General features: G+C 40.5%; 1 protein-coding gene across 1 annotated transcript; it reads right to left on the bottom strand.

Moving 5' to 3' along the window:
* Positions 1 to 1,508: 1,508 nt before the first annotated feature.
* MFN1 (mitofusin 1) lies at positions 1,509 to 24,330 on the bottom strand. Its single transcript, XM_010163193.1, has 17 exons — positions 24,208 to 24,330; positions 23,247 to 23,382; positions 20,066 to 20,228; positions 19,308 to 19,432; positions 17,524 to 17,632; positions 16,718 to 16,825; positions 15,939 to 16,092; positions 15,742 to 15,809; positions 10,462 to 10,583; positions 8,828 to 8,954; positions 8,396 to 8,500; positions 7,435 to 7,537; positions 6,484 to 6,713; positions 5,834 to 5,989; positions 4,983 to 5,179; positions 3,144 to 3,278; positions 1,509 to 2,221 (listed from the first exon to the last, which is right to left on the bottom strand). Exons 1-17 carry the CDS (start codon positions 24,320 to 24,322, stop codon positions 2,158 to 2,160), a joined length of 2,217 nt encoding a protein of 738 aa, XP_010161495.1. The 5' UTR covers positions 24,323 to 24,330; the 3' UTR covers positions 1,509 to 2,157.
* Positions 24,331 to 24,711: the final 381 nt, after the last annotated feature.

Genomic DNA, 24,711 nt, shown 5'->3' with positions numbered 1-24,711 from the left:
GCTTCTGGTTATTTGTCACAGTGAACTGAACAGTTGTGTGTGCACACTGAACAGCAGCATGTTACACAGGTAAACTGTCTGTATGAACAAATAATGAGGTGACTGATTTTTACAAAGCAGTGTGTCTGGCTTCTGCCTGAGAACAGGGGGAAGGTGAGTCAATGCTACAGAGCAGGGAGCTGAAGTGACCACCAGTCCTGGACTGGGCACAACATAGCTTTTAGATCACCTCTTTGTGTAGTTCTTGTACCAAGAACACCTAGTTCTTGATACCAGAACTCCTGCTCCACAATACAACACTCCCCTAACGGCAGACAACTTCACATCCTTCCTTTTTCCAGTCTGGAGCATTAATTATTTTCTCCAAACCCTTTAACTGACCAATACCTGCTGTATGAAGGACACAGCCCAGGTGTCTGCTGCAGGAACCAGCTTTCTGAATTCAGCCTCAGCAGTTCTGGCCCCTGCATGACATGTAAGAGCGCTATGGTGCAGGTTTTCACCTCTGAGACAACTGCCAAATAACTTACTAGAGAAAAGGGGGTAGTAGGGGGTTTTTTAATAAATAACTGTAGAACACATGCATGTAAAGTTTCATCTTAATACAATGTCCATAAAAATGCTCCAGAAAAAGAGCATTAATACACATCTGTCACCTCACATACAAGGTGGCTGGGCTGTAACTTTCTTGTATTTCACAGTTTCTGTCAAAAAACCCTTGAGGGTCCTCATGCATACTGCTAATGAAAGTTCCAGGAGAGCCATGCTTGTGCTAACACAGTCAGAAACAAACACCAAAATACAGTGTGGTGAAAACAGTGTTCTTTCTCTTCAAATAATTAACTGCCTCTAGCATTAGATTTTACACGTTTCCTTTTAAGATAGCCCTTATTTACTGGAAACTAGCAAATCCCTACAGCTTAAAGAAGTTGAATATTTCATTTAGTCATGTAACACTTGCATTAAAAATATATAAATATTCTGAAAAGATTTTCTTTTTTAAAATAAGTTATTTTTAAAAATAAGTCTAGTTAGAAAAAAGTAGGTGTTAAATGACTGCAGATGGCAACAGCAAACACTTCCTGTCTTTAAAAAAAAGAGGCTGTGCCTTGCTGGAGATGCTATGAACTCTGTTTATAGCTACACCTGCCTTAAGTCTCACTAGACACAACCTGGTCTACAGCAGAACCGAGGGATTGCTCAGGATATTGCACAAGTAAAATCTGTCAAACCCAGCCTCTCCCCACTGTGAGTCCAGCAGTCAGAGCTTCCCCACCCATCATGCCCATCTCCACAGCCTAGGGGCAGTGACACATACCTGCAGCTCACCTGAACATGGGCTCTAGCAGGGGGCTCACAGGCAAATAACCACTTTTCCCCACCCATCATGCCCATCTCCACAGCCTGGGGGGCAGTGACACACCTGCACATGGGCTCTAGCAGGGGGCTCACAGATAAATAACCACTCCACCAACTCCCAGAAATCTGACAAGCTTGGTGAAAAGAGGTTTGTTTTTATTTAATCATTGTCATTGTGTCTAAATGTGGTAGCCAGAAGGGAAACTAAAGCCCACTGCATTTCATCCCTGAGTGCTCTGCAGTTTACTATCATCTTCTACTTCCATTTGAGGAAGAGGAACTGCTGCCCAACACCATTTCACTTGCTTTCAAAACAGTCGAGTCCTTTCCCCACGCCAGAGCGTTTACTTCCCTTCACTGAACAAAAACACACACATGAAAAAGCACCATCCTCCACCCCTGGCTAGTGCCTGAGCAACTGAGAGCAGGAGACGGTGGTAACTGGGATAAGCTCTCTCCCTGCATCAGCTCCTGGCAAGTGAGACTTGCCCCTGCTAAATACTAATGAAAACCAATAAGGATTTGGGATTTTATTGTCAAGTGCCCAATGAAATTTAGTGTTTAAAGATAAATTTTTAACTGAAAATCTGCAAAACAAACATAACAGAGTACCACAGCTCTTCAGTTTGGTTCTCCATCTGAGTCCAAACCAAGTTTTACAATAATTAACAAGTGTAATGAAAGTAACATTTAGAATATAAACCATTTCATGTGACTCCACAGAGGAGAAGTCTCATCTGTAAAATTTCTACTTTGTCCTACAAAGGATCACCGGGAAAGTTAGCAACGATGTTTTATTTACTTTTGAAGAAAGTGTTTTGTGAAGCGATCCAGTTCATTCTCCAGGTGAATGGCCTTATTTCTGCAAAGCAAACAAAAGCAATGGATTTACTTCAATACAGCAACAGCACAAAGCAGGCAGAATCAACATCAGTGTTTCATTTCTGTTCCTCCTTTCCCCAAACCCACAGCACTAAGAAAACCTACACATAGCTCTGGTCACACCTTTGACATTGCAAGTGCAGGATCTGAGCAGGCAGCAGAAGGCCCCCAGCTCTCTGCCCCACCTTTCCTTTTCCGCACAGGCTGTGCTGGCTCCATCCCAGACCTCCCTGGTTCTGGCCTTTCCTGTCAGTGTTTTAATTAAGGAGAGGTTCTGGAATCTCAAGCAGGGCACCCAGCAGGGTTCCTCACCCAGGCCACTCCATGCCCCGGGGCGCTCACTGTGGGGCCAGACGTTCACCCCGTTGTGGTGTTGAACGGCCGAGGCCAAGAGGCAGCCCACAGCCAGGGCAGGCTGGCAGCAGCGGGAAGAGAATGTGGAACTATAGCTGAGGCTGCTCCAAAGTCCCTAAAACACCAACTGCTGGAGAGTTTCTCTTGTGTAAACACCTGCTACTGGTACTAAAAAGAAAAATATTGCACTGAATGACTCAACACACCACAGCTGCTCTCGTGTGCTCCTACGGGGAGAGTTCTTTGGGAAGGTGCCACCCTAATTTACCTTCAGAAGATTAATATTCTTGAGAAAGCCATCTCTCCCATACAGGAAAGAGAGACAAAGGTAAAGATGGTCTAAGAAAGAACATTTTTGGAGCTTTGCTCGTTCACCTAGGTAGAAGCACACATTTATTTAACTTAACCAGAGCTGTTGAGTTACAAGTAAAGAAAACAGGCATTGCCAGGTACCCTTCTGCACCCAGGCCAACCTCATTCCAACCTGAAAGTAGCAGCGAGCACCAATCCCACTGAATTTGCTCATGGCCAGTCACACCCAGACTTACCTTAGCTGCTTGGAGCTGCTCTGGATGTTCTCCAGCTGATCTATTTCTTTGGAAAGCCTACCAATTTCTTTTTCTAGGTTTTTCTGGGTAATATCCACTTGCTGACAGAGCCGAGCAAAGGTAGTGGCCATTTCCCTAAAGAGAAAACAAGTTTGTAATCAGGGGTTACAAAAGTCTGAGCTACAAAAAAAAAGAAAAAGAAAAAAGAAAAAAAAAAAGAGTAAAAAAAAAAAAAGGAGAAAAAAGTTTTAAAAAAGGAGAAAAAAGTTAAAAAACAAATCCACGTGGCATTGCAGTGTGCAGTAGGACACAGCAACCAAAGTCTCCAGCTGTTAAGGGATCATGGAATAGCAGAAAGCAGGAGAATTATGCCTTTTTAAAATAAAAAAAAGAAACCTTAAACATACAAAAGGCACCTCAGTCTGTGCCAACATCACGTCTGGCAATTGTTCACTGAGCATCACCAGGTACAAGTCTGAGATGGGGACTCTGCCAGTGCCAGGAGCTGGAACAGCTCACAGGGAGCGTGAGCCCTTAGCAGGGTGAGGAGCACCCCAGACCTGCTGGGGCACCCGATCCTCCTCAGTCACATACTCCCCACCTGAGTTCCAAGACTCCTCCTCACACAAAGAGGAAAAAAAACCCAGTTACCACCCCAGGCCAGCTACCAGGCTCTCCCATAGGAATGGAGACATCTCCTCTCCTCTCTACGTCACCTCACTGGAGCATTGGTTTGAGTCCAGCTCTTCCATGTCCTCACAGAGACACACAGCTGCTGGACACGGGGATGATTCTCTTTCCTCTGCTGAAGCTGAACTTTGCATTTAGTAAAGTATTCCCTGGGCTACACAGGAGAGGTGTTCTGCACCCTGGTGGTTAGAGGTCTCACTTAGCAGGCCTAATTTTCTGAAATAATAATTTAATCAAAACAAACCGTTTCAACAGGAGAGGCTGAGGGAGACAATCACCCAGACATTACTTTGCAGAGACAGATGGAAAAGTATTTGGGAAAGGGACACAAGAAAAAGGATCAGTTCAGAAAGACTCAAGTTCCTCTTCTGCAGTGCAGAAGAACCTGGACTGGCTGCTTAGAGCTCGCCCGTACCAACCCATCTTATAGCAGATCTTATAGCAGCCTTCCAATACCTGAAGGGCCTACAAGAAAGCTGGGGAGGGACTTTTCATAAGGGCAGTTAATGACAGAACAAGGGGAAATGGGTTTAAACTGGAAGAGGGCAGAGTTAGATTAGATATTAGGAAGAAGTTCTTCACTGTGAGGGTGGTCAGACACTGGCCCAGGTTGCCCAAGGAAGTTGTGGATGCCCCCTCCCTGGAAGTGTTTAAGGCCAGGTTAGATGAGGCTTTGAGCAACCTGGTCTAGTGGAAGGTGTCCCTGCTGATGGCAGGGGGGGTGGAACTAAATGATCTTTAAGGTCCCTTCCAACCCAAACCATTCTATGATTCTATGAACCCCTGAGGCAGAACAAATGCTCACCGTTGAATTGACTGGGGCAGATTCAATGCTGATCTAAAAACAGATCGATTCAGCCTCCACTAGAACTGAGCCAACTCCCACCTCTTCATAATACGGTGGTGGACAAAGAGAGTTTGCATCTTAAGACTAAACTCTCACACGTACACCCGCATGCAGACACAGGTATTGACCTTTACAGGTGGTAATTTCAAACTCTCTTAAAATTCCCTCATAATACATGCCAAGGGACAGGAAAGCTGCCATCCCACATCATGTACAGCCAGTCCCCGCTCCCAGGACACCACAGGACCACACTGTCACAGATTCCCTGTCCCAGTGAGAGGAAACAGCAACGGGATACTCACTGCTGCACCTGATGGCTGCAATTAGCGCTTGTAAGGCTGACGATCATCTGCAGCTTCTCAGTGGCATAGTTGACAAACTGCTGTTTAAAGGCTCGCTCTTTTGCTTTGGTGGTCCAGGTCAGTCTCTCGTAAAGATACAACAACCCATACATGCTTAAGGAGAGAGAGATGAGTTTCCAGCCCACTGTTCTCCAAATCTGAAACAGAATATTCTTCATTAGCTGAAGTAAGTTGCCCTACAGAACAAAATCTCATTCCACCCATTTTTGTAATTATCTTGGTAGCCCTTTCACCAGATTAGTTTAAGAAAATACATTATTTCCATATGATTATTGCAGAGCAATATAGCTACATTCAAATGAGCTGGTAGCCCAGTGGCATAGAGAATATGCAGGTTACAGAAGTCTCGCTGCTCTCTCATGAAGGAGGAACATTATTTCCATATGATTATTGCAGAGCAATACATTCAAAGGAGCTGGTAGCCCAGTGGCATAGAGAATTCACAGGTTACAGAAGCCTCGCTGCTCTCTCATGAAGGAGGAGGGAGAAAGCAAAGCTCCCACTAAATCCAAACTGAATGAGGCACCATCAAATCATCCCTTCATTCAGAAACTGAACACAGACATATGGCACAGAGGACATGTCCACACAGACATATGGCACAGAGGACATGTCCAACTATGCTCACAGTAATTAGACTCATTTTCTCAGTACAAACTGATTGCACACATGCTCATCCAGCCCAGTGTTATTAAGCCCATTCCATGCTTCATGTTGCAGCCCAAACAGATAAGACCAGTTCAATCTTTGCCATCACTTCTAGTACCGTGAGTGTAACTAATACTACTTGCCACTCCGCCAACAACGATGATGCTCATAGAGGTCCGTGATGTCAGTGAAGCTAAACTCATTACCAAAGGGACCATAAAATCATCTTGCGAGACATTCTCTGGAGTTAGGGCAGGAAGGCTGGCGGCAGACGGGGTGGCAGCTAAAGGACGAGGGATCTAGAAGAGTGGAATATGGCAGCCTGAGTAAAAAGCATTGAGGAACTACACAGCAAACTACACAGCAGACTTGGTTTTATTTTATTTTCATATATTCAGGGTTTGATTTACTTAACGGAAACTCTTCAGCACATAAATCTGAACAACAATCCTGTTAAGCAGTGGAAATTTTGACAGTTCCTTTCCCAACAGGGGACTGGGTTAGAATAAGGGTTCTATGTAGGACTGGCTCTGCCGAAAGGATCCAAAAGTTACAAATGAAAAGGTGACCTAAAGGGTTCAATCCAAAAGAAAACAAACTCAAATAACAGCTGCAGAAAGTTTAGGAAAGGTTTTTTGTTCCATTCTAACCCTGAATATAATCCAATAAAAACAACACTCACCAAAAATATTTCACACAAGGGGACTAGGGGAAAGTAGCTGCATGCATGTAAATAAGTCTCATCATGGTAAATCAAGGCACTTAATGTCAACCCCATCTCTGCAGCACTCACTTGTAAGTTTGGATCTGCTAGTCCCAATAGCACTCTCTGAGCTTGTTTGGGACCCAAGAAACGGTTTACAAGTGAAGTCCATCCCAAGGAAAAGTGGAACATGATATCCTCTTGAAAATCTGCACACAGACTATGACAGTTTAGATCGTAGCTAAGGTCAAACCTCCTGCACGGAATTAGCATGTGGAGCTGATTCTGAGCACCAGAAGGCAACAATGGTTTCAGATTTTCTAGAAATAAAACAGAACAGTAAAGATGAGGTAACATTAAAAGCTTTACAGCACATTCACAAGTAGCATCTCTGCACTGCTGAGCTGCTTTGTGAACGACAAGAATCTAAACAGACTTATTTATTTAGAAAATCAGTGGGAATCTTATTACCAGAAACAGATCAGGAGAAAGATATGGATATGCAATCAATTTACTACTTATTAAAAAAACCAAACCAAAACAAAAACAAACAGAGTGCACAAACACTTTGTGAAACTATCCAGTTTCACACTCAGAATCCGCAGTGACCTCGGGAGAGGATTATACTGCAGAAACATTATCTAACTATTAGTGTATTTCATATCTCTTTTGTGGAAGCCAAAAGTTTAAATGGTTTATAAAAGGATTAGACCAGTTCCCAGAGGACAAGTCCATTATTACTTGCTTAAGCCATTAATCCAGATGCAGTATCTTGGCTCAGAAGTCCCTAAATTGGGGCTGGATCACTATATTTACCCTGATTCATTATTCTTCTCCCCAAGCATCTGTTACTGGTTAGTATCAGAGACAGGCTACTAAGCTGAACACACACTCACTCTTGATCTAGTATGGCTTTTCCTTTACAATTTTATAGTGTTAATGTTAAATCACGATCAGAAAGAAAATTCTTTTAAAAGCATGTTTTCTTAAATTGTCTTCCTCTAAACAAAAAGTCTCAACATTCCTCCCTCTTCATCTTACCAATCATCTCCTGCTGCGACTGATGCATTGACTGATTGACTTCGCTGGAGCAACGATCAGCCAGGTTCTTTCCCAAACCATCTTCTATATGTTTGTTCAGTTCCTGAAGTTTTATAAAGAATATATGCTCATCAATTTATACTTAGCTAATCAATTACATTCTACAGAGAAGAGATACATTAAACACTAAGTATTGTTATTTACAGTGGGAAGAAAAGAATGTTACCATAGCAATACTATGCTTTTAAATGGCACACTGTGACTGATAACCTAATTAAAGTGACACAGGAAAGATTTCTCTAGGACTGTAATCACTAGAAGTCTGTATTTTCAATATAGCATGACACTGAAAAGCATAGTGTCTGGTACTCCAGACATTCTGCAGAGCCAGGACAGCACAGACTGTCCTGAAAATGCAGCGCTCCCAATGATCAACAAGGGTGAAACAGGTGGAGTTAGAGGAGTCCTTCACTGGCAGCAAAGTCTGAGCATAAGAAGTAAACACTTACAGGTGTATGCTCCTTCAAAATACTAAGTTTAAAGAGGAATTTATAGGAAGTTTAATAAAAACTGCATTTTTCATTAAAAAAAAAAAATTAAAAACCCATAAAGTGTTGGGGATTTGCCAACTTATTTTATTTTTGCATCTATTTCATTTTGGGAGTAGTAAAAATTGTTTAAGGTCTTTATTTACTAGAAGTGAAGGCTACAAATCGGGACACCAGTGAATTAAAGTTTCAGTAACCACTCTAGTAAAAAAAATGAGCTGGAAATTAAGCAGAAAATATTTTAAACTTTTTCCAGTTTCCGGTAGACAGAGACATGCATCTGTCATAAAGTAAAAGTCTTGCAATGCTTAAACAAAGTGTCACATAAAATGTCATGCAAATTATGAAAATACAGAAGTAGAAATTAAAGAAGAGACAAAGAGCCTGGCTTCAAACCATGCAAGAAAACTTACTGTCTTATAAAGCTTCAATACTTGAGGTGAAGGGTGGAAATCTGAACAAAATTCATCAACTAAAACTGAGAGTCGGCAAATCTCATCAGTCATGGCAGAGGAGACCTGGAAGAACGAGGTAAATACATAAAATGCTTCTCCTACTTTTTTCCAGTCAGAGTGAAAACAGACCACTGCATTGACTGCTACAATAAATTATTCAGTTACCTGACAGCCAGGAAGGATTGCCATTTTGAGGTGTTTTTTGGGTTTGGGGGATTTTTTGTTTGGGTTTTTTTTTGTTTGTTTGTTTTTTTGATTCTTTGTTTTTTTAAACTGGAAAAGGACCATACTAGACATTTCAAATGTACTCCCTAAGGTGGGCAGACACCTAAAGAGGCTGCCTTACAGAAGCAGCAATACTAGAGATTTTTCACACTGACATTTACTTACTTTATTTTCTACTTCTTCAGTAACACGTTTAATTTTTTCCTTAGTATCTTCCGTCAAAACGTTCAGCTGATTTCGAACGAAGTCCAATCTGTCCTTCTGATCTTCTCGCTCTTCCATGGAATGGACTCTAACACAGCAGAAAGGAAATCACCATCACCAGCAGGTATTCCCCAATAACGACACAAGCCCCATAATCAGGCATGGACCACCTAGCTGATGGTTTACTGAGCAGCCAGAAGGAATCCAAAGTGACAGTGGCTGAACAAAGCAGAGGCGCTGCAATATAGATATTAAATGTATGGGCACATTTAAAGGCTGCACTGATCAGATGTAACTCAAATTACTGGGTTTTGATGTATTTACAAAGCCAGCATTTGGAGTTGGAATTGTTACCATTGCACATAATTACAATTTCAAAAGGTGGAGGGAATCAGGGGCCTTTAAAACTTACTCTATCCTGATTTAAAAATAAAAAGGTTAAATCTTATCAAACTGTCCTACTGCTGCTCACCAGCACCACTCAACTGTTCCTTAATAGTGACACGGGTCTGATGACCCTGCAAAGTAAAGCGGAGGCAGCAGAAACTAACCTTGTCACAAACAATTCTCTTTAGAAGCCCTTGACCTATCACTTAAGTGAAAATTGCTTAAAACTTAAAGCAGTTATATCTTGAAGAGCCAGCAGAAACATCAAACAGCAATTCAGATTAAGAGGGGTCACTACACAGGCTCTGGCAGGTCGACTGACAGAAAGCAGTAGAATATCAGAATATTTTCAAACATTTCACAGCGTGTTTTCATAGGATCTGACAATGTGAGACAAGTGAGGACGTAAACACACAGTTTGTAAAAGCTGATATATTCAGAAGATGAGTGTTTGACAGGCACACTGGAGTCTGTTCAAACATAAAGACACACTATTAACAGCCACAGAAAGGATATGGATGGAAAGGATTTAACAGGACAGCAAGTTCACTGTGTACAAGAGAGACTAGAGGCAGCAACAAAAGCGAGGAAAAAAAAACCCCCACACATATGCAAACCTCAAAGAACATAGGAAACTATCAGACAGAGTAGATGAGCTGCTATTATTAGCACTAAAAGGATTACAGGAGTAAAGAGAGAATAAAGATATTTGAGGATACAATCTGGAAAGGGCCAGAGGCCAAGCCTCTGTTAGCTTGGGCTCTTCTCATCCCTTACAGTAGTCTAACCACGTGCAAATTAAAGTGTCTACATCCTCCCATTTATTTTCTTAGTGTGACTGTTAACAAAAACACTTAGGTAAAGCAGGCCCAAACATCACTTCTGAAATGCTGGATACAGCTAGAAAAACTTAAAATTTCAAACATGTAACGTTTTCAAAACTGCCTTTGTAACTGTAAGTCAGTAATGAAGAATAACAAAGCAAACCAAGATCCCTCTGCAGAAGTCACAGACTAAGGACAAGGCTCAGCGGTGCAAGTGAAGAGCAGTAAGACTGACACACCAAAGAAATTCTCTATTTCTTACCGAGTGAGAAAAGTGAATTTTAAAGTCCATAAAATGGCCCAAGAAAATCACCAGCATAGAAATGGCTCCTCAGAGGATCTGGACAAACCAAAGCCAACCAGCCAGCCCTCCAACCAACCTACCTTTTCTCTGCTGCTGCTACGTTTATGGCGTCCATAATGTTTTTCACAGTATCTATTATCTGTTTAGCTCTGATAGTGTGCTGTTCAAACTTGGTTTTCACGGCTGACTGCGAGATACACTCCTGCGAGGGGCCCAAGCCACAACACATTACTGCAATTCCATGCCAACACATTCAGGAATTTCACTGTCAGAAAGCACATGCTGCTAATTTTACCAGGAACTTAAACCAACGGGAAATAAAGAGGGAGAAAGTATATAGAAATTAAAAGACAACAGAAATGAAATCTCAAATGAGTCTATAGCAGCAAATCTGTACCTTCGTGTTTATCCACAGTAATGTGCATAGGTTATTATTCTTTTAAAATAAATTAATAGTGTAAAGAAAAAGAAAACTCAGACAAATACATAAGATAAATCTAGCTCTTCAGAAAATCTCCAAACTGTCTCTTTGGCATTATAAGTTTTTAACATGAACGCTGGCAATATTGCAATATTGCCTGGCTTAATTTTTCTTTGTTGCAATACATATTCTTAGTTTCAAGAAGCAGTTCTGTCAATAAAATCTGACATGCTTATGTCAATACTGACCATCCAGGAAAAAATATACAATCAGGAATAAGAAACAAAGATTATCTCACAGGATAAAAAGAATTTGTTAAGTAGTCTTTAAAAATATTAGGTTACTTGCAGCTTATTGAAGTGTTAAATGAGTGAGTAGAGAATGCTCTAGAGATACAATTTCTAATCACTTTTCAATCTTGAGTATTGTACAGCGATTCAGAAACTACAGGATACCAACTGAAGAGATATACAAACGTTCAATTTGGGCAAAAACAAAGCAATGGTGATAAGCCATAAATGAAAGCTTTGACTTTTTTCAAGCGAGTGCACATTCTGACTTCTGCAGCCAATTAAATGCTGTCAGAATTCATCTGCACTAAGTCACCACAAAGTAGCAACATCATCTGTGTTTGAGGGTAAGAAGCAAACAGCTGATTTCCTTATACTACACCTATGGGTTTTTTAAACTGTTCTCAATCTATGCATACATCTTTCACAGCACCCACAAGTTTAGGTTGCTTTTAAGACTTGCCTGTGACCTTAGCCTACGCTGTTATAACACATTTCAGCTACCTAAAAAGAAAAGATCAAAACAAAAGAAACAAAACGGGTAAAACATATTCCCTGTTCCTCGATGAAGCAGATCTAGAAATCAGCAATGAAAGGCCAGAGTTTCATAAGTATCAGCACATTGTAAGAGCTAGACTAGCCACAGAGGAAAGACTCTTCCCAACATTAGTATGCGGTAGATAAAAGGATGACAGTCACTCACAACACAATCAGAAACTCCAAGTTAGAGCACTAGGAAAAACACAAAGGTTAGTTAAATGACTGGGAAAGATCAGAGGGGGACAGAGCAGTTTTGCTGTTAGTCTGTAAATAAGTAGTTATTAAAAAAAAAAAAAAAAAAAGGGAAAAGGTAATGTTTCAGCAACGTCACCAAAACCAGTCACCTTCCAGCACAGCAAGACAGTCTAAGTGTGCAGCTCACCACATTCCCGTGCAGCATTAGGGAAGGTCTCTGCAGTGCACACTAATTCAGGCTGTGTTATTCACCCCAATTTACAGCCAGAATTACTATTCCACCCTGCCTCCCTCCTCCACTCCTCCCCACACCGTTTCTGTCACCAGTTTTTTGAAAAAATTTGGGAAACACCGCAACTGGAGGTCCAGTGGGGTTTGGTTTTTTTTGTAGAATACCCACTAAGGACTGGTGCACACAGTGCACTGCACACACACTTCTTTGCTGTTTCGACAGGACGTTTCAACCTACCTCATTGTAAAATTTCAGAAGGAAGATACACAGACTACTTTCTGTTATTCCACAATATAAAAACTCAGAATTGATTGACCAATTAAACCCCTTCCTTTATGAGGAAAGGCTGAGGGAGCTGGGTCTCTTCAGCTTGGAGGAGACTGAGGGGTGACCTCATTAACGTTTATAACTATGTAAAGGGCGAATGTCAGGAGGATGGAGCCAGGCTCTTCTCAGTGATGCCCAGTGGTAGAACAAGGGGCAATGGGTGTGAGCTGGAACACAGGAGGTTCTGCTTAAATTTCAGAAAGAACTTCTTTACGGTGAGGGTGACAAAGCACTGGGACAGGCTGCCCAGGGAGGTTGTGGACTCTCCTTCTCTGGAGACATTCAAGATCCGCCTGGACGAATTCCTGTGTGATCTCATTTAGGTTACTGCTCTGGCAGGGGGATTGGACTGGATGATCTTTCTAGGTCCCTTCCAATCCCTGACATTCTGTGAAGACTGTGTATCTTTTTTTCTCTGTTGTAGTGCAGCTGACATACACAGTAAAACCACTTTTTAAAGCTACTACGTGAATTTCTAAAATGTTAATTTCGCCACTGCTTACAAGTGTTTCTAGTGATGCCTGGACCAGTTTTCCTTTGAGCAACTTTAATCACACTGCTTTGCTGAAGAACATGCTATATCTATTTTTGGAATCCCTTTTGCCCTCACACATGAATCTATGTAAATATAGTTACAAACCTTTCAAAAGTGGTCCAAATTTTTCCCACATCCCACTGAACTAGCACTGATGGGTTGCTTCTAGATTCCTTTTTTTTTAAACAATTCTAGCTCTACTGAGCTTGTATCAGCCCTGGGATGAACAGGCTTTCGCATCAGGGAACTGATACTAAAACCAGGAATGTGGAAGTACTGGAGAAGTAACAGTTCCTCCTCTCAACCCTTGTGGAAAAGAGGAAGGAGCCATCCAATTTTAGTGAAAACAAAAGCAGGGTGAGAGAATCCCAGAAGAGCAAAACCAGCAGACATAGCCAGTGGGAACATGGAACGTGTGGAGGGGTTTATAAATGAGGTGATGAGATAGCTTAGAGATGTGAACTGGGTGGAAGAGTTCAGGAGAAGTTTGGAAAACCTGAGCAGGGCACCTGAACAGGGACAAGGAACTAAAGGCCAGACAGACAGACAGACTGAAGCAGAGAAGGGGTCAGTGTGTGCTGAGGACAGACAGAAGCATCTGTGGTGCACTCGTTCCTTCCCTTTCACAGAGCAATCCAAGTGTAATCCTTTCACAGTGTAATCCAGGAGTCTTGGGACTTGCAGCTCTTTGTCAGGAAATGGAATAAATGCAAAGCTCTTCAACCAGAAGTGCTTAGGCTGTACTCATGGCTAAGCAGCACCTAAATTTGGTCTAGCAGTGCTTAAAGCGTGGTTTCAAGTAATATTTCATTCCCAGATTGAACATAGAAAATCCTACCTGATGTACAATATTCTTCATTAATATATGAGCTGGTATAGACTAGTGCTGGTAAACATAACTGACACCAGCACGCTACTGTTATCAGTTCCTTTATCAGCTCAAGTGACAGTAATTTGAGTATTGGGTCTGAAGATTTCATACCTAGTGAACCAATTAAGAATCAGCCTTGCTTTAAAAGCAAATAAAATGCCATTATAATTGCTCACAAAATGAATGTGAAAGAGTCTGCAACACCAGACACTCAAACTTCAAATTGCTTTGGCAATCTTAATTTAGCACATGTTGTCATGCTCCAAGTGATGTGATCACACTCAATTCAAAGCCATCATTATGATTTCGGGATGCAACATGGCTGAGCAGGGAAAAGTATTACAGAATCCACCTCAATGCTGGAGTCTGAAGGTGTGCAACAAATTAAACAGATGATGTGAAAGAAAAAAGTTGGTTTAGGTCATTCAGTGCTGCCACAGAATTGTTTTTTGTCCCTGCCTCTGTCAAATAAACTTGTCACAGTTGTGACCTTGTGATGGATGCTTCTCATTTTGGTGGCCAACTTGAGACTGTGACATCCAATTTAGAGCTGTGCTGAGCACTTACAGCTTCCCATCATTTAATAAGTCACACGTCCGTCTTAATCTGGAAATATCACAAGTGTTCAGTGCTTAACTGTAATTATAAGGGTTTTTTGGTCAAAAAAGCTTTGGGTACAGCACATGGCAAAATAACTGACATACAAGTTTTATTTCCACTTGTTTCCTACCTGTTGAAAGATTCCTACTATTACAAAAATTACAAACAAAAATGCACGTTTGGCTACAACTAGTAACACAAGCAAGAAATTTCATGCCTCAGGGACTCAGGCCCTGCTAGTATTCTGAACCAATTACTTCAACAACTCAGCCATCTATCATAAGGTTGTAGACAAGGATTAAATTTAAACTTTAGTCTGACATTTTCTTGGTTTTGCAAGACTGAATCAAGCTGTTATTTTAACACCTTTTAATACACACACATCATTATATAACTCAGTTTTGCTAAGGTCAAATGGGCTTGTTAGAATGAGAGAAGAAATACTTTTCACAGAGGCAGTCTGATTATTTTCTTTTTTAATATACCAAACAAGGCATGACTGGTTGAAGCATGCAAGAGCAGTTTCCAGCATGTGCTGTATACAAACTACAGTCATACCCTTCAGGCTCACGTTGCATGAGATATGCTGATACATGCCACACAAAACCATCGAGGTACACCCAAGATGCCTCCTTAAGATAGCTAAGAATGGCTTTAAATAATTAGTTATCAAATTCAGCGAGACAAATGGATCCTATCACAAAGGAATCACTAGGCTGCCTACCCAGTCCTATTTCTGAAGAAACTGTCAACTCCAACTATGAGTGTAAACTGAGGGTGAAGGATGGATTCTGTACAGCAACAAGAATGCAAAAACAGTGTTAGTGTTCAGAGTATCAGAGTTAAGAGGTGAATAATGGTGATAATTTCAAAACTCTGGCTTTAAAAATGCGAGTAAATATTTAGATTTACATTGGTGAAACAGAATTTCTTAATATTTGTGCCCTGAATTACGATTCATTACAAAGCTACAACTTCAGAGCAAAATAAGACTTACTGAACAGGAAATACTTTACCAGCTTATGGTTATAAGTGATAAACTCCTTTCTAAGAGGATTGTCTCTTTTTATATAGACTATATTGATACTGAGATCTCAAATCACGAGCTAAGAGTCCAGTTTTTGTCTCTTCCCTCACTGAACAATACTCATTTCTAACAACTACCTAACAATTCCAGGTAAGAACAGATGAACAGAGCCCACACATAATGCAAAGCTGTCACAGGGTTTGAATACCTTACACTCCTCCACTTGTTACCATGGGTTATGTTCAGTAAAATTAAACTAAGCATAAGCTAAAGCTACCTTTGCATTAAAAACCAGGCAGTCTAAAAAGCCCATCATAAATACCTCAAATATCTGCTCAAAATGCTGAAATTCCTGGAATCTTGTTTGAAATCCTTCAGCAAGTGCTTCACCTGTGAAACATAACGGACCATAAGGTAGAGAGCAATACCTCACAGCAGTGACTCTATCTTAAATATTTTTGTTTATCAGGTTTTACAATATTTTTCTATATTTGAGGAAAAGCAAGAGTTCCTACACACCACCCTCTGGCATTCCTTGGGCCTTCTGTCTCCTGGCACTCAGAACTTCTTTTGCTGAAACAAAAAAGATGCGATTCCTTGCTTCTACAGGATCAATAACTTTGAGCTCGTCAACTAGAAAAGTCAGACAGCGCTCCATGTGCTGCCTGCGCACCTGAGGAAAGGCAAAAAGCTCATGAGAAAAAAGCAAAAATTGAGTTGTCATGAAATCAGAACATCAGAGTCAGAAATAGATGCTGGACACCCCCTTAGATAGCAGAGGCCTTCTAATCCTACTGATGCAGCAGATGCTTTTAATCATTTAAACAGCCCTGAAAGCAACAATACTTTCTTCTGCAACTGTCTGTATTTATGGAAGCGAGTTGCCACTGGAAAAAATCTGCAGAGCACAGCGAACTGTTACCATCTAACACTGGATTTTACCAGCTACTCTACGCATGTATACACGTATAATCTGTACCCTCAGGCTGCAATACCATTACAGAAATAAAAGGTAATACAAAGAAGATTTAAAACAAGCTTAACTGTGGAGGAAAAATGTTCTAAACAAGCTGCCTGTAGTCTGAATTGCAGGTTGTTTTTTCCTCTGAACAAGGAATAAATTATTTCCATTTTCTGACCAAATAACTCATCCTTTTATTACTAAGACAAAGCTGGTGTTTTCATATTAATAACTGTATTACCCAGGCAACTTAGCATGCTTTTATGCATGTGGAGGCCTTTTTATATTTCTATATGAAAAAAGAATGAACCCAAGTAAAAGCCATCAAGTCACTCACATCTTCCATATACTCTGGTTCCGATGCAGAGGCATCCCATCTGTTATTCAAGATGAAGATGTTTGGCTTGGAAAGTCGTTCATTCACTTTATGGAAAAAATGTTTTTCCTAAGAATTAAAGCACAAACAGAAAACTCCTCAGACATGTGTTCTTCTGTAACAGATTCTGAAGTTAATCCAGCTTTTAAGAAGTTTATTAAAAATAATTAATTAGCTATCCATCAGATATCCAACACAAAAAATGGCTTATGATAGTTCAAAAGTCATCAAATGTCTTAAAACCCATGTCAATGCTCCAAGTCCCAGATAACTGCAAGCTTCTCTAAAAATAGGTACAAATACAAAGAAAACTTCCAAAACAAACTGTTCAGAAAAGAAAGTCTTTTTCTATAATCTATCACGTCATTCACTGTCTTTTTTTTTCCCTCTCCTCTTTCACTCTTCCTATCACAAAACTTCATCTCCTCTGATAATTCTATCCCTCTACTAAATTTGTTTGCAACTGTATGACACTCAAAATACTGTGTGGGAAGAGAGGAAGGGAAAAAGAACGCACAGAAGATCACCATATCTGCTCTGAGACAGAAAAGACAAGTGATCCTTGAGTCAGAGCAAGCAAAGCTGGTAAGAAACCTGGTTCTCCTTTCCCTAGTGTGTTTCCTGCCTCCCACCCCCAAATCCTGGTCACAAGATCTAAGTGCAACGATTCACGGGATCTTCGGTAAAGGTCTAAGAGAAGCCATTTCAGTTATGGAACTGCTGAGTATTTAAATGAAGAAGTAATGTAAAACCACTGCACATCTTACTGTGTTCATGAGAGTTGATTCAGAATTGGCAACCAAGACAAACACGTCAGCATCTAAGCAGAACTTGTCAATCCAGCTGTCCAGCTCTGTAGTGACATCTGTGCCAGGGCTGTTCAGAATAAAAAAACACAAACTCTCATTTATCCAGCAAAGGAGTATCTGATTTTTAGAAATGGATAAAACCAGAGTGAGATTGCCTAAGAGCCTTGTAAGAAGATACAAAGCTTTGTATCTTTACGCTGATGCCTAACTCAAGCTTAAGGCAAACATAGCAAAAGTCAATTACCATTTAGCATTTATCAGTCAGACACTCACTGGACCATCTACTAATTTCAAAATGCAATTTCTAATGAATAAATACACATAGCCAAGGAAAGTGACAGGCAGTCTCACAGAATGGTCCCCCCTTCCTATATTCCAAGTTTTAGATTTTAATCAAAAAGGACAGTTGTTAATATATTTTTTTTTCCATTAATCAAGGCCACCTTTAAAGTGATGCACTATACAAGCTGTGGATAGATACAGTGACAAGTTAAAATGAAGCTAAAACTACAGTGCTGTTGGTTTTTCAAAAGTAAGTGGAATATGATTATTAGGCCATGTTCACAACACCTCAGTTATTACTGGTTCTAATTTGCTCTATTTAACAGCAAAAAGCTTATTTTCTCCTCACAAGTACCTGTCCTCTCAGCTTCCAGGCTGTTTTCTTTTCCCTTTCCATTTCACCTTTAGCAACTGTGACTGTGCAGATCAAATCATGCCTTATATCACCTCTATGCAAGGATCACTTCTGGGCTTCCAGCACACTTATGCTACGCACAGGTCCCCAAGGACAACTGCATAAGCTTAGAAGTCCAGCAGTGCATCAAACCAGCCAGCTCCCCACGCCAGCCAGGCTGGATTTTTCTGTGACTAACCAGACCTCAGCCTGCACCCAAAAAAATAATTACAAACTCCCAATGATTTCAAAGGTATAAGATTAGAGATGCAACAAAAAGCACTACAATTTATCAAAACACACTCTGGATGTTATTTTGCTGGATATGAAGAAATCATACTTACAAATTATTATTTTGCTGGATATGAAGAAATGATAGTTACAAATTCACTCATACTGGAGTGAATTACTCACAAATTCAATCTGTATTTATTTACACATTAGGTATACATCACCTAACAGTCTGAAAAAAATAGTACAAGGTCATACCTCCAAGTAACTAGGAATATGGGCATTTGACAGAGACAAAGCAACAGCTTTCAGAATTCTTTAACTACACAAGCTGTAGGAAACACTAGCCCAACATGCAGGTGCACACAGTTGTCACAGTCACAATTATGTTTTGACATCATCAATTACTTTGGTATGTAGGTACTGCAACTCTTAACAGAAGCTTTGAAAAACAAAGTCCAGATTGCTTACACTTCCCATAATCAGTCTGAAGTGTTTAAAGACAGGAGATGGGCAAGTTTGTTGCTGCATTAACCCTATTCACGCTTCTATACTGTTCCTTTTAAAGGCAGAAATATCCTCAGCCAAAAGCCAATCCCTTATTCAACTCAATCACAAGACACTTGTTCCAACTGTTACAAGACCAAAATCAGCGGGGTGATGACAGGCAGCAGTATACACAAAGGAACAAACTCTGTACTTTCTCTCTCTCAAAAAAAAACTTTTCAGTAATTTGGCAATCTAACAACCAAAACAGCATAAATTAGGAAACCTTTTCTAAACATTATAATGGCTAATTTATTTACGAAAATATTTACTAAAAGAGAAAACATACCTGTCCACTAAAACCAAATCATCTCTCAGCAGAGCACATTTTGACTTGGGCCAAAAGACATGGACGAGACAGCCAGCTTTCAAATCTTTATCCATGTGAAGTGCATGAGCAAGCTGATTGACTGTCTAGAAAGGGTATCAAAAGAAGACAAACATTAATACTCACCACAAACAAGTTGTATACCAGCCTAATTTGGTTCTCAAGCAAACCTGGACAGGATAGCAGAGTTCATACTTCCTTCTGGTGAATACTTGTGATTTAATTTTTTAACCTCTTAGACTCACCAGCATCTAAAGAACAAGTAGTACCTTGAAACACTGACAGGAGTTTCTTTAGAGCCACAAAGTGGTTATGTCCTTATAGAGCTGGAGCGTGTGATACTGAATATCATCATGAATCTACCTCGTTATTTAACACTTCAATGTCAGCAGCTAAATAAGCTGAGCACCAGAAGGCCAAACGAGAGGCACATTCTGAACCTTTACCAAGTAACAGAACTTACTCTCAGTCCTTTAAAAACAGATCACTCAACACATGCTATGCTACAATCAGACATACATTAGTTGTTTCTCTGAAATACCCAAGAAAAATTGTGAAGTTGACCATTTTAGTGCATTAGTTATTCCTTCCTAAATAAGAGCTTAAAAATGCAGAGTTAGCCTTATACTTTTGTTAGACTTGAAACTGTTGGTAAAAGATAGATTTTTTTTGATAAATAGTTACTGTGAAAAGTAGTGTAAATCATTCAAAAAATGTACCTTGACACTCCTCTTTTCATCTGATCCTTCTGTCATAAGATAAGCCTTATCTCCATCTGTCCCTTCCACACTGAGAAAGCAGTTAGTTGTGTGGCCAATCCCACTAGGTAGGACCTTATCCCACAGCATTGCATTAATGACCGAACTTTTCCCGCTGCTGGTTCTAGAGGGATAGAAAATAAGAGCACTTTGAGCACAGCAGCATTAAACAGACCTTTGTTTTGCACTGAATGGACCCCCATTTAATTGCATCAGACCCACAAACTGCAAGCTATTTTGGGTGATAGAGCTTTAAGCCAGTACAGCATAAGCTTGCCAGAAAAGAACAGGGAGTGCAGGAAAAGTTCATCTGAATAGTATTTCCATAAACTTTTCTTGGTATCAACACTACCTATCCAACCAAGAAAACCAATTCTCATTTGTACAACACATGCTGGCTCAACAAACCCAGCCTGTACTGGTAAGTACACTTTATCTGGTGTACCTCAATCCGGGTAAGGAATTTGTAAAGGATACTGGCTCAGCTTTGCTACCCCAGAAAAAGCACCCAGCGTAAAAGGATGTCTTGGATCAACTGAAAGCGATTGGTAAATCACAGCACGCCGTCTCAAATAAGGGGGCAGCTCGCTCTCTTCCTTCTGCTGGCCCCAGCATTGCTGTAGAAAAGAACCAACTGAAAATATATGTAACATTTTGGGCAGAATTATGTTCTGAACAGATAAAAATTCCACATTCTTGGCTCGTAGCAAAGCTAAAGGAATTCCAGGAATGCTGGAGGAGGACATGAAGAGAATGATGCACGACAGGGGCAGAGAAGGACTACCCTTAAAACTTTACAGTGAGGGTATTGGAGCACTGGGACAGGCTGCCCAGGGAGGGTGTGGAGTCTCCTTCTCTGGAGACATTCAAGACCCGCCTGGACGCCTTCCTGTGTGATCTCATTTAGGTTCCTGCTCCAGTAGGGGGATTGGACGGATGATCTTTTGAGGTCCCTTCCAATCCCCAACATCCCCAGCAACTCCTTAAAATGTTCATGAAATTACCACCTCAGCAACTTAACCTGTCTGTAGAGAAACATCTGATCTTTACCAGTCAGAAAGGAACTGCTGCTTCTGATGGAATCTTCTAGACACAAGGTGAGGTGTAACAGAAGCATGGCTGTACCACTGCCTTCAGATACATTTCAGAGCATTGCTGCCTGGGAATTCTCACCACAGCCAGCAATAACAACTCAGAACAATGTAATGATGACAGTCCCAACTGAATGAAGATGCCTACAGTAAGATGTGAAATAAAGTGCAAAAAACCCCTGAAATGTATTTCTTGTGCATAATCCTTATAATGCAAATACTATCCTTAATAATGGAACTCAGCCTTGTCCTTGTTTCAGAAGGAAGAGGTAATTAAATCAACCAAAACGCTGTTGATTAAAAGGAAATGGTCACCAAGTCAAGATCCTGCAAGAACATGAAATTCTCAGCAATGTCCTACTTCGCACTAACCCTCTATCTCTCACCCAGAAATATTTGAGGTTTGACTCTTACACAACAGCACGAAGTTACATAGACTGTAACTCATTTTGGAGCTACTCCTTCCAGAAAAAGTTCAGTGCTCACTGTACAACAGTTCACAAATGTATTCAAAATGTCAGAGGGAGAGTTAAAATTCTTTTTCTTGCTCTGAACTTCTGCCCTTTGCAAAAGCAACTTTTATCACATATCACAGCTTGTAAATATATGGAACTTTTAACTTGGAGAAATATCAAGGCTGAGACGTAACTAACTCATACCAGATTCTTTTATTGCTTTTCTTTAAATAGTTGGAACTATTTATAGCAAAATGAAAGTAAGAACACTGCTGTACACATCTTTTCCCAATGCTATTACAGAACTTTTAGAACTAAAACATAAAAATACTCACAAAAAAAAAAAAAAGTAACCACATGCTTAAATTTAAGCACAGAAAAATCGATCTTCCTGAAGGACTAACAGACCCCAGACTAGCCAGGCACATAAAAGCAACTGGAAGCACTGGAACCCTAGTCTTTTAGAAGGATTTCACTATTTGGTATCTGAGTTCACAGTTGTTAAGGTGTATTTTCATCATCTTTCTACACCCTCCCAATTTTATAGGAACAGAACGGCACAATGTTTGGAATGCAGACATTTATTGGAAAAGTTAAGACCTGAGCAAAATTTCTCACTGAAAACTTAAAACTTTTCCACTAAGACAAGACTGAAATGCAAAACACAATACATACAAGCAGAGACACATAAAACCTCAGTGCTTTGGGTCTATACACCTGACAGCATCTCTGTAGCACACTCCTTATGCAGTAACACATTTCAGGTGCAAATACCTTTCTTTTAACCTCCTTTTTCCTGATGTGAAAATAAAAAAATAGCTGAGCTGATCCCATGCTGACCAAAGTTAAAAATACTTTTTGTTTGTTTGATTAAGAACAGAAGTGAATTTAAATCACCCATAACTTTGGAAATTCTGTCTCAATATGCAAAAGATTTGACACACGTAGTAATACCACCAAGGACCGTGAACTAGAATTTTTCCTAATTAGTGATTCAGGAAAGCAAAAATCCATAGCTTCATTCAGATTGATCCATAAGCTACACACTATATTGTGACTATTATCCCTTCTAATCATCACACAGATCTATCAGACTAATGATATAACTAATAAGGGAACTATCTCTATTTTTCTTAATATATGGAAAAACAGCAGCTAAAATTTTAGTTTTTCAGTACTTGTGATTAAACACAAAAGTTCTCAACAATAACAGTCCAGTAAAACAAAGATACTAAACAAACAAAACCATAACATTAAAAAAAGAAAAGCCATTCTGGAGATGACGATGACAAACTCAGACCTTCCTAAGTCAAATAATGGATCTATACAGGGAAATTCTTTTACAAAGTTTATAAATGAAAAAATATGTAACAAGACATACATAATTAATCTACAGTCACAAAGCAAAATGACATCAAAGAAATGATCAGCATCCATTAGATAAGAATGAACATGGTTTTGTATATTATATTTCAAACAGCAATTTTAAGATGAAGCACTAATTGTAGTGCATTTAAATTAGAAATATGGACAGCAAGCCCCGCAAGAGAGGGGGAGGGAAAAATCAAATTAAGTTCCAGTAATTCCATTCATTACCTGCCAAAAAATGCCACTTTCATGTGTCTCCGTGAAAGGACCTCACCGATGACTGCTAACTTCTTTTTATACGCCTGTATTTTTGCCAGTTCATCTTCTGTTGCTATATGTTCAAGCTCTGGGTTCCTGTATGTTGCTACACATAGAAAAAGAGTAACACAAAAGCAATCACATACAGAGTACAGGCTCCAGGATACAAGATACAGATTATCAGCAGCCCACACATCAACAAAGACCTGTGTAAATTTTAATTACACAGCGGTAAGAAAACAAAACAAACAGAACCCCACTCCAGACACAGATATGAGCCCTTGTCATTTGACAGCTCCACCACAAGCCCTTGTGAAATCATGACATCAATCACTTCAGATTAATCAGCAATCTAACTGCTGGATTTAATAACCCTGTGAACACCGCTGCTGTGCTGATTTGCCCTGCTCTATGTGACACCTGCCTCCTTCAGAAAGGAGAGCTGGGACCTCTCACAGATACACCCGCTGGGCTGGGCTGCCTTCTCCCTGCAGAGCTCATGAAGGTGTTGAGCAACCAACTCCATGGGGTGACACAGGCGCCTCCATGGTGCTATAACTTCCCAGAGTGTAACCAGTGGTTCTTTGCGTTACATCATGTCGATCTACTTTCCTACTGAATAATGGCAAAACCTGTTTGTCCTTTCACCCGTGCAAAAGAAACTGCGACAGGACTATGAACACTGGAGCGGTTGAGCTTTTCACCCTCATGGAAAAGAGGTCAGGCTACCAGCCCAAGGGACACAATCAGCTTTTCATGCACATACCCATCCTAGGCATTCCCACTAGCTCAAGCAATGTCAGATGAAAAATGTTACTATTTCTGAAGGCATAAGCTTACACAAACACCATCCTGATGTATGTCGTAATGTGCTGCTGTAAAACATACTAAAAGGGACGGACAAGGTCCTGTGTTTAAGATGAAAACTAACCTTCCACAAAAGTTGCTCCCTCAGTGACATAGTCCAGCAGCTGGTCAAAGATGGCAGTGATTGTCTTCTTAGCCAGCACAAAGTGCTTCAGCGGAGAGACCGTGGCTTCTGCCATGATGCAACTGCAAAGAAAGTTACATAAAAGTGACCAAAACACTCAACATGCCCGACTACGTGTGAAGTCACACACTCCTCACCCAAACTTTTATTAAAAAACATAAAATAAAAACCCAACAACAACCAAAACCAGGATGAAAACCCCAAACCACAGCAAACGCCATGAGGTTGGTTTACACTGGTCCTGTTACCCCGGGCAAACTCTGACCTCTTCCCCTCGCCACACACACCGACAGCGGCTCACGAAGCTCGGGGAGAGATTTAAACCGATTTGGTGCGGCCCGTTCCCGAAATACCAGACTTTGTCCCCAGGAACCGCGGCTCCAGCCTCCCCCTCGCCTGCAGCTCCGCGCTGTGCCCTGCGCCAAGCGAGGGCGGCTGCGGCTC

Source organism: Antrostomus carolinensis, unplaced genomic scaffold (genome assembly GCF_000700745.2).
Source record: "Antrostomus carolinensis isolate BGI_N321 unplaced genomic scaffold, ASM70074v2 scaffold23962, whole genome shotgun sequence".
NCBI lineage: Eukaryota > Metazoa > Chordata > Aves > Caprimulgiformes > Caprimulgidae > Antrostomus > Antrostomus carolinensis.
Note: the sequence above shows the minus strand (reverse complement) of the source record. Positions and strands in the feature narration are given on the sequence as shown.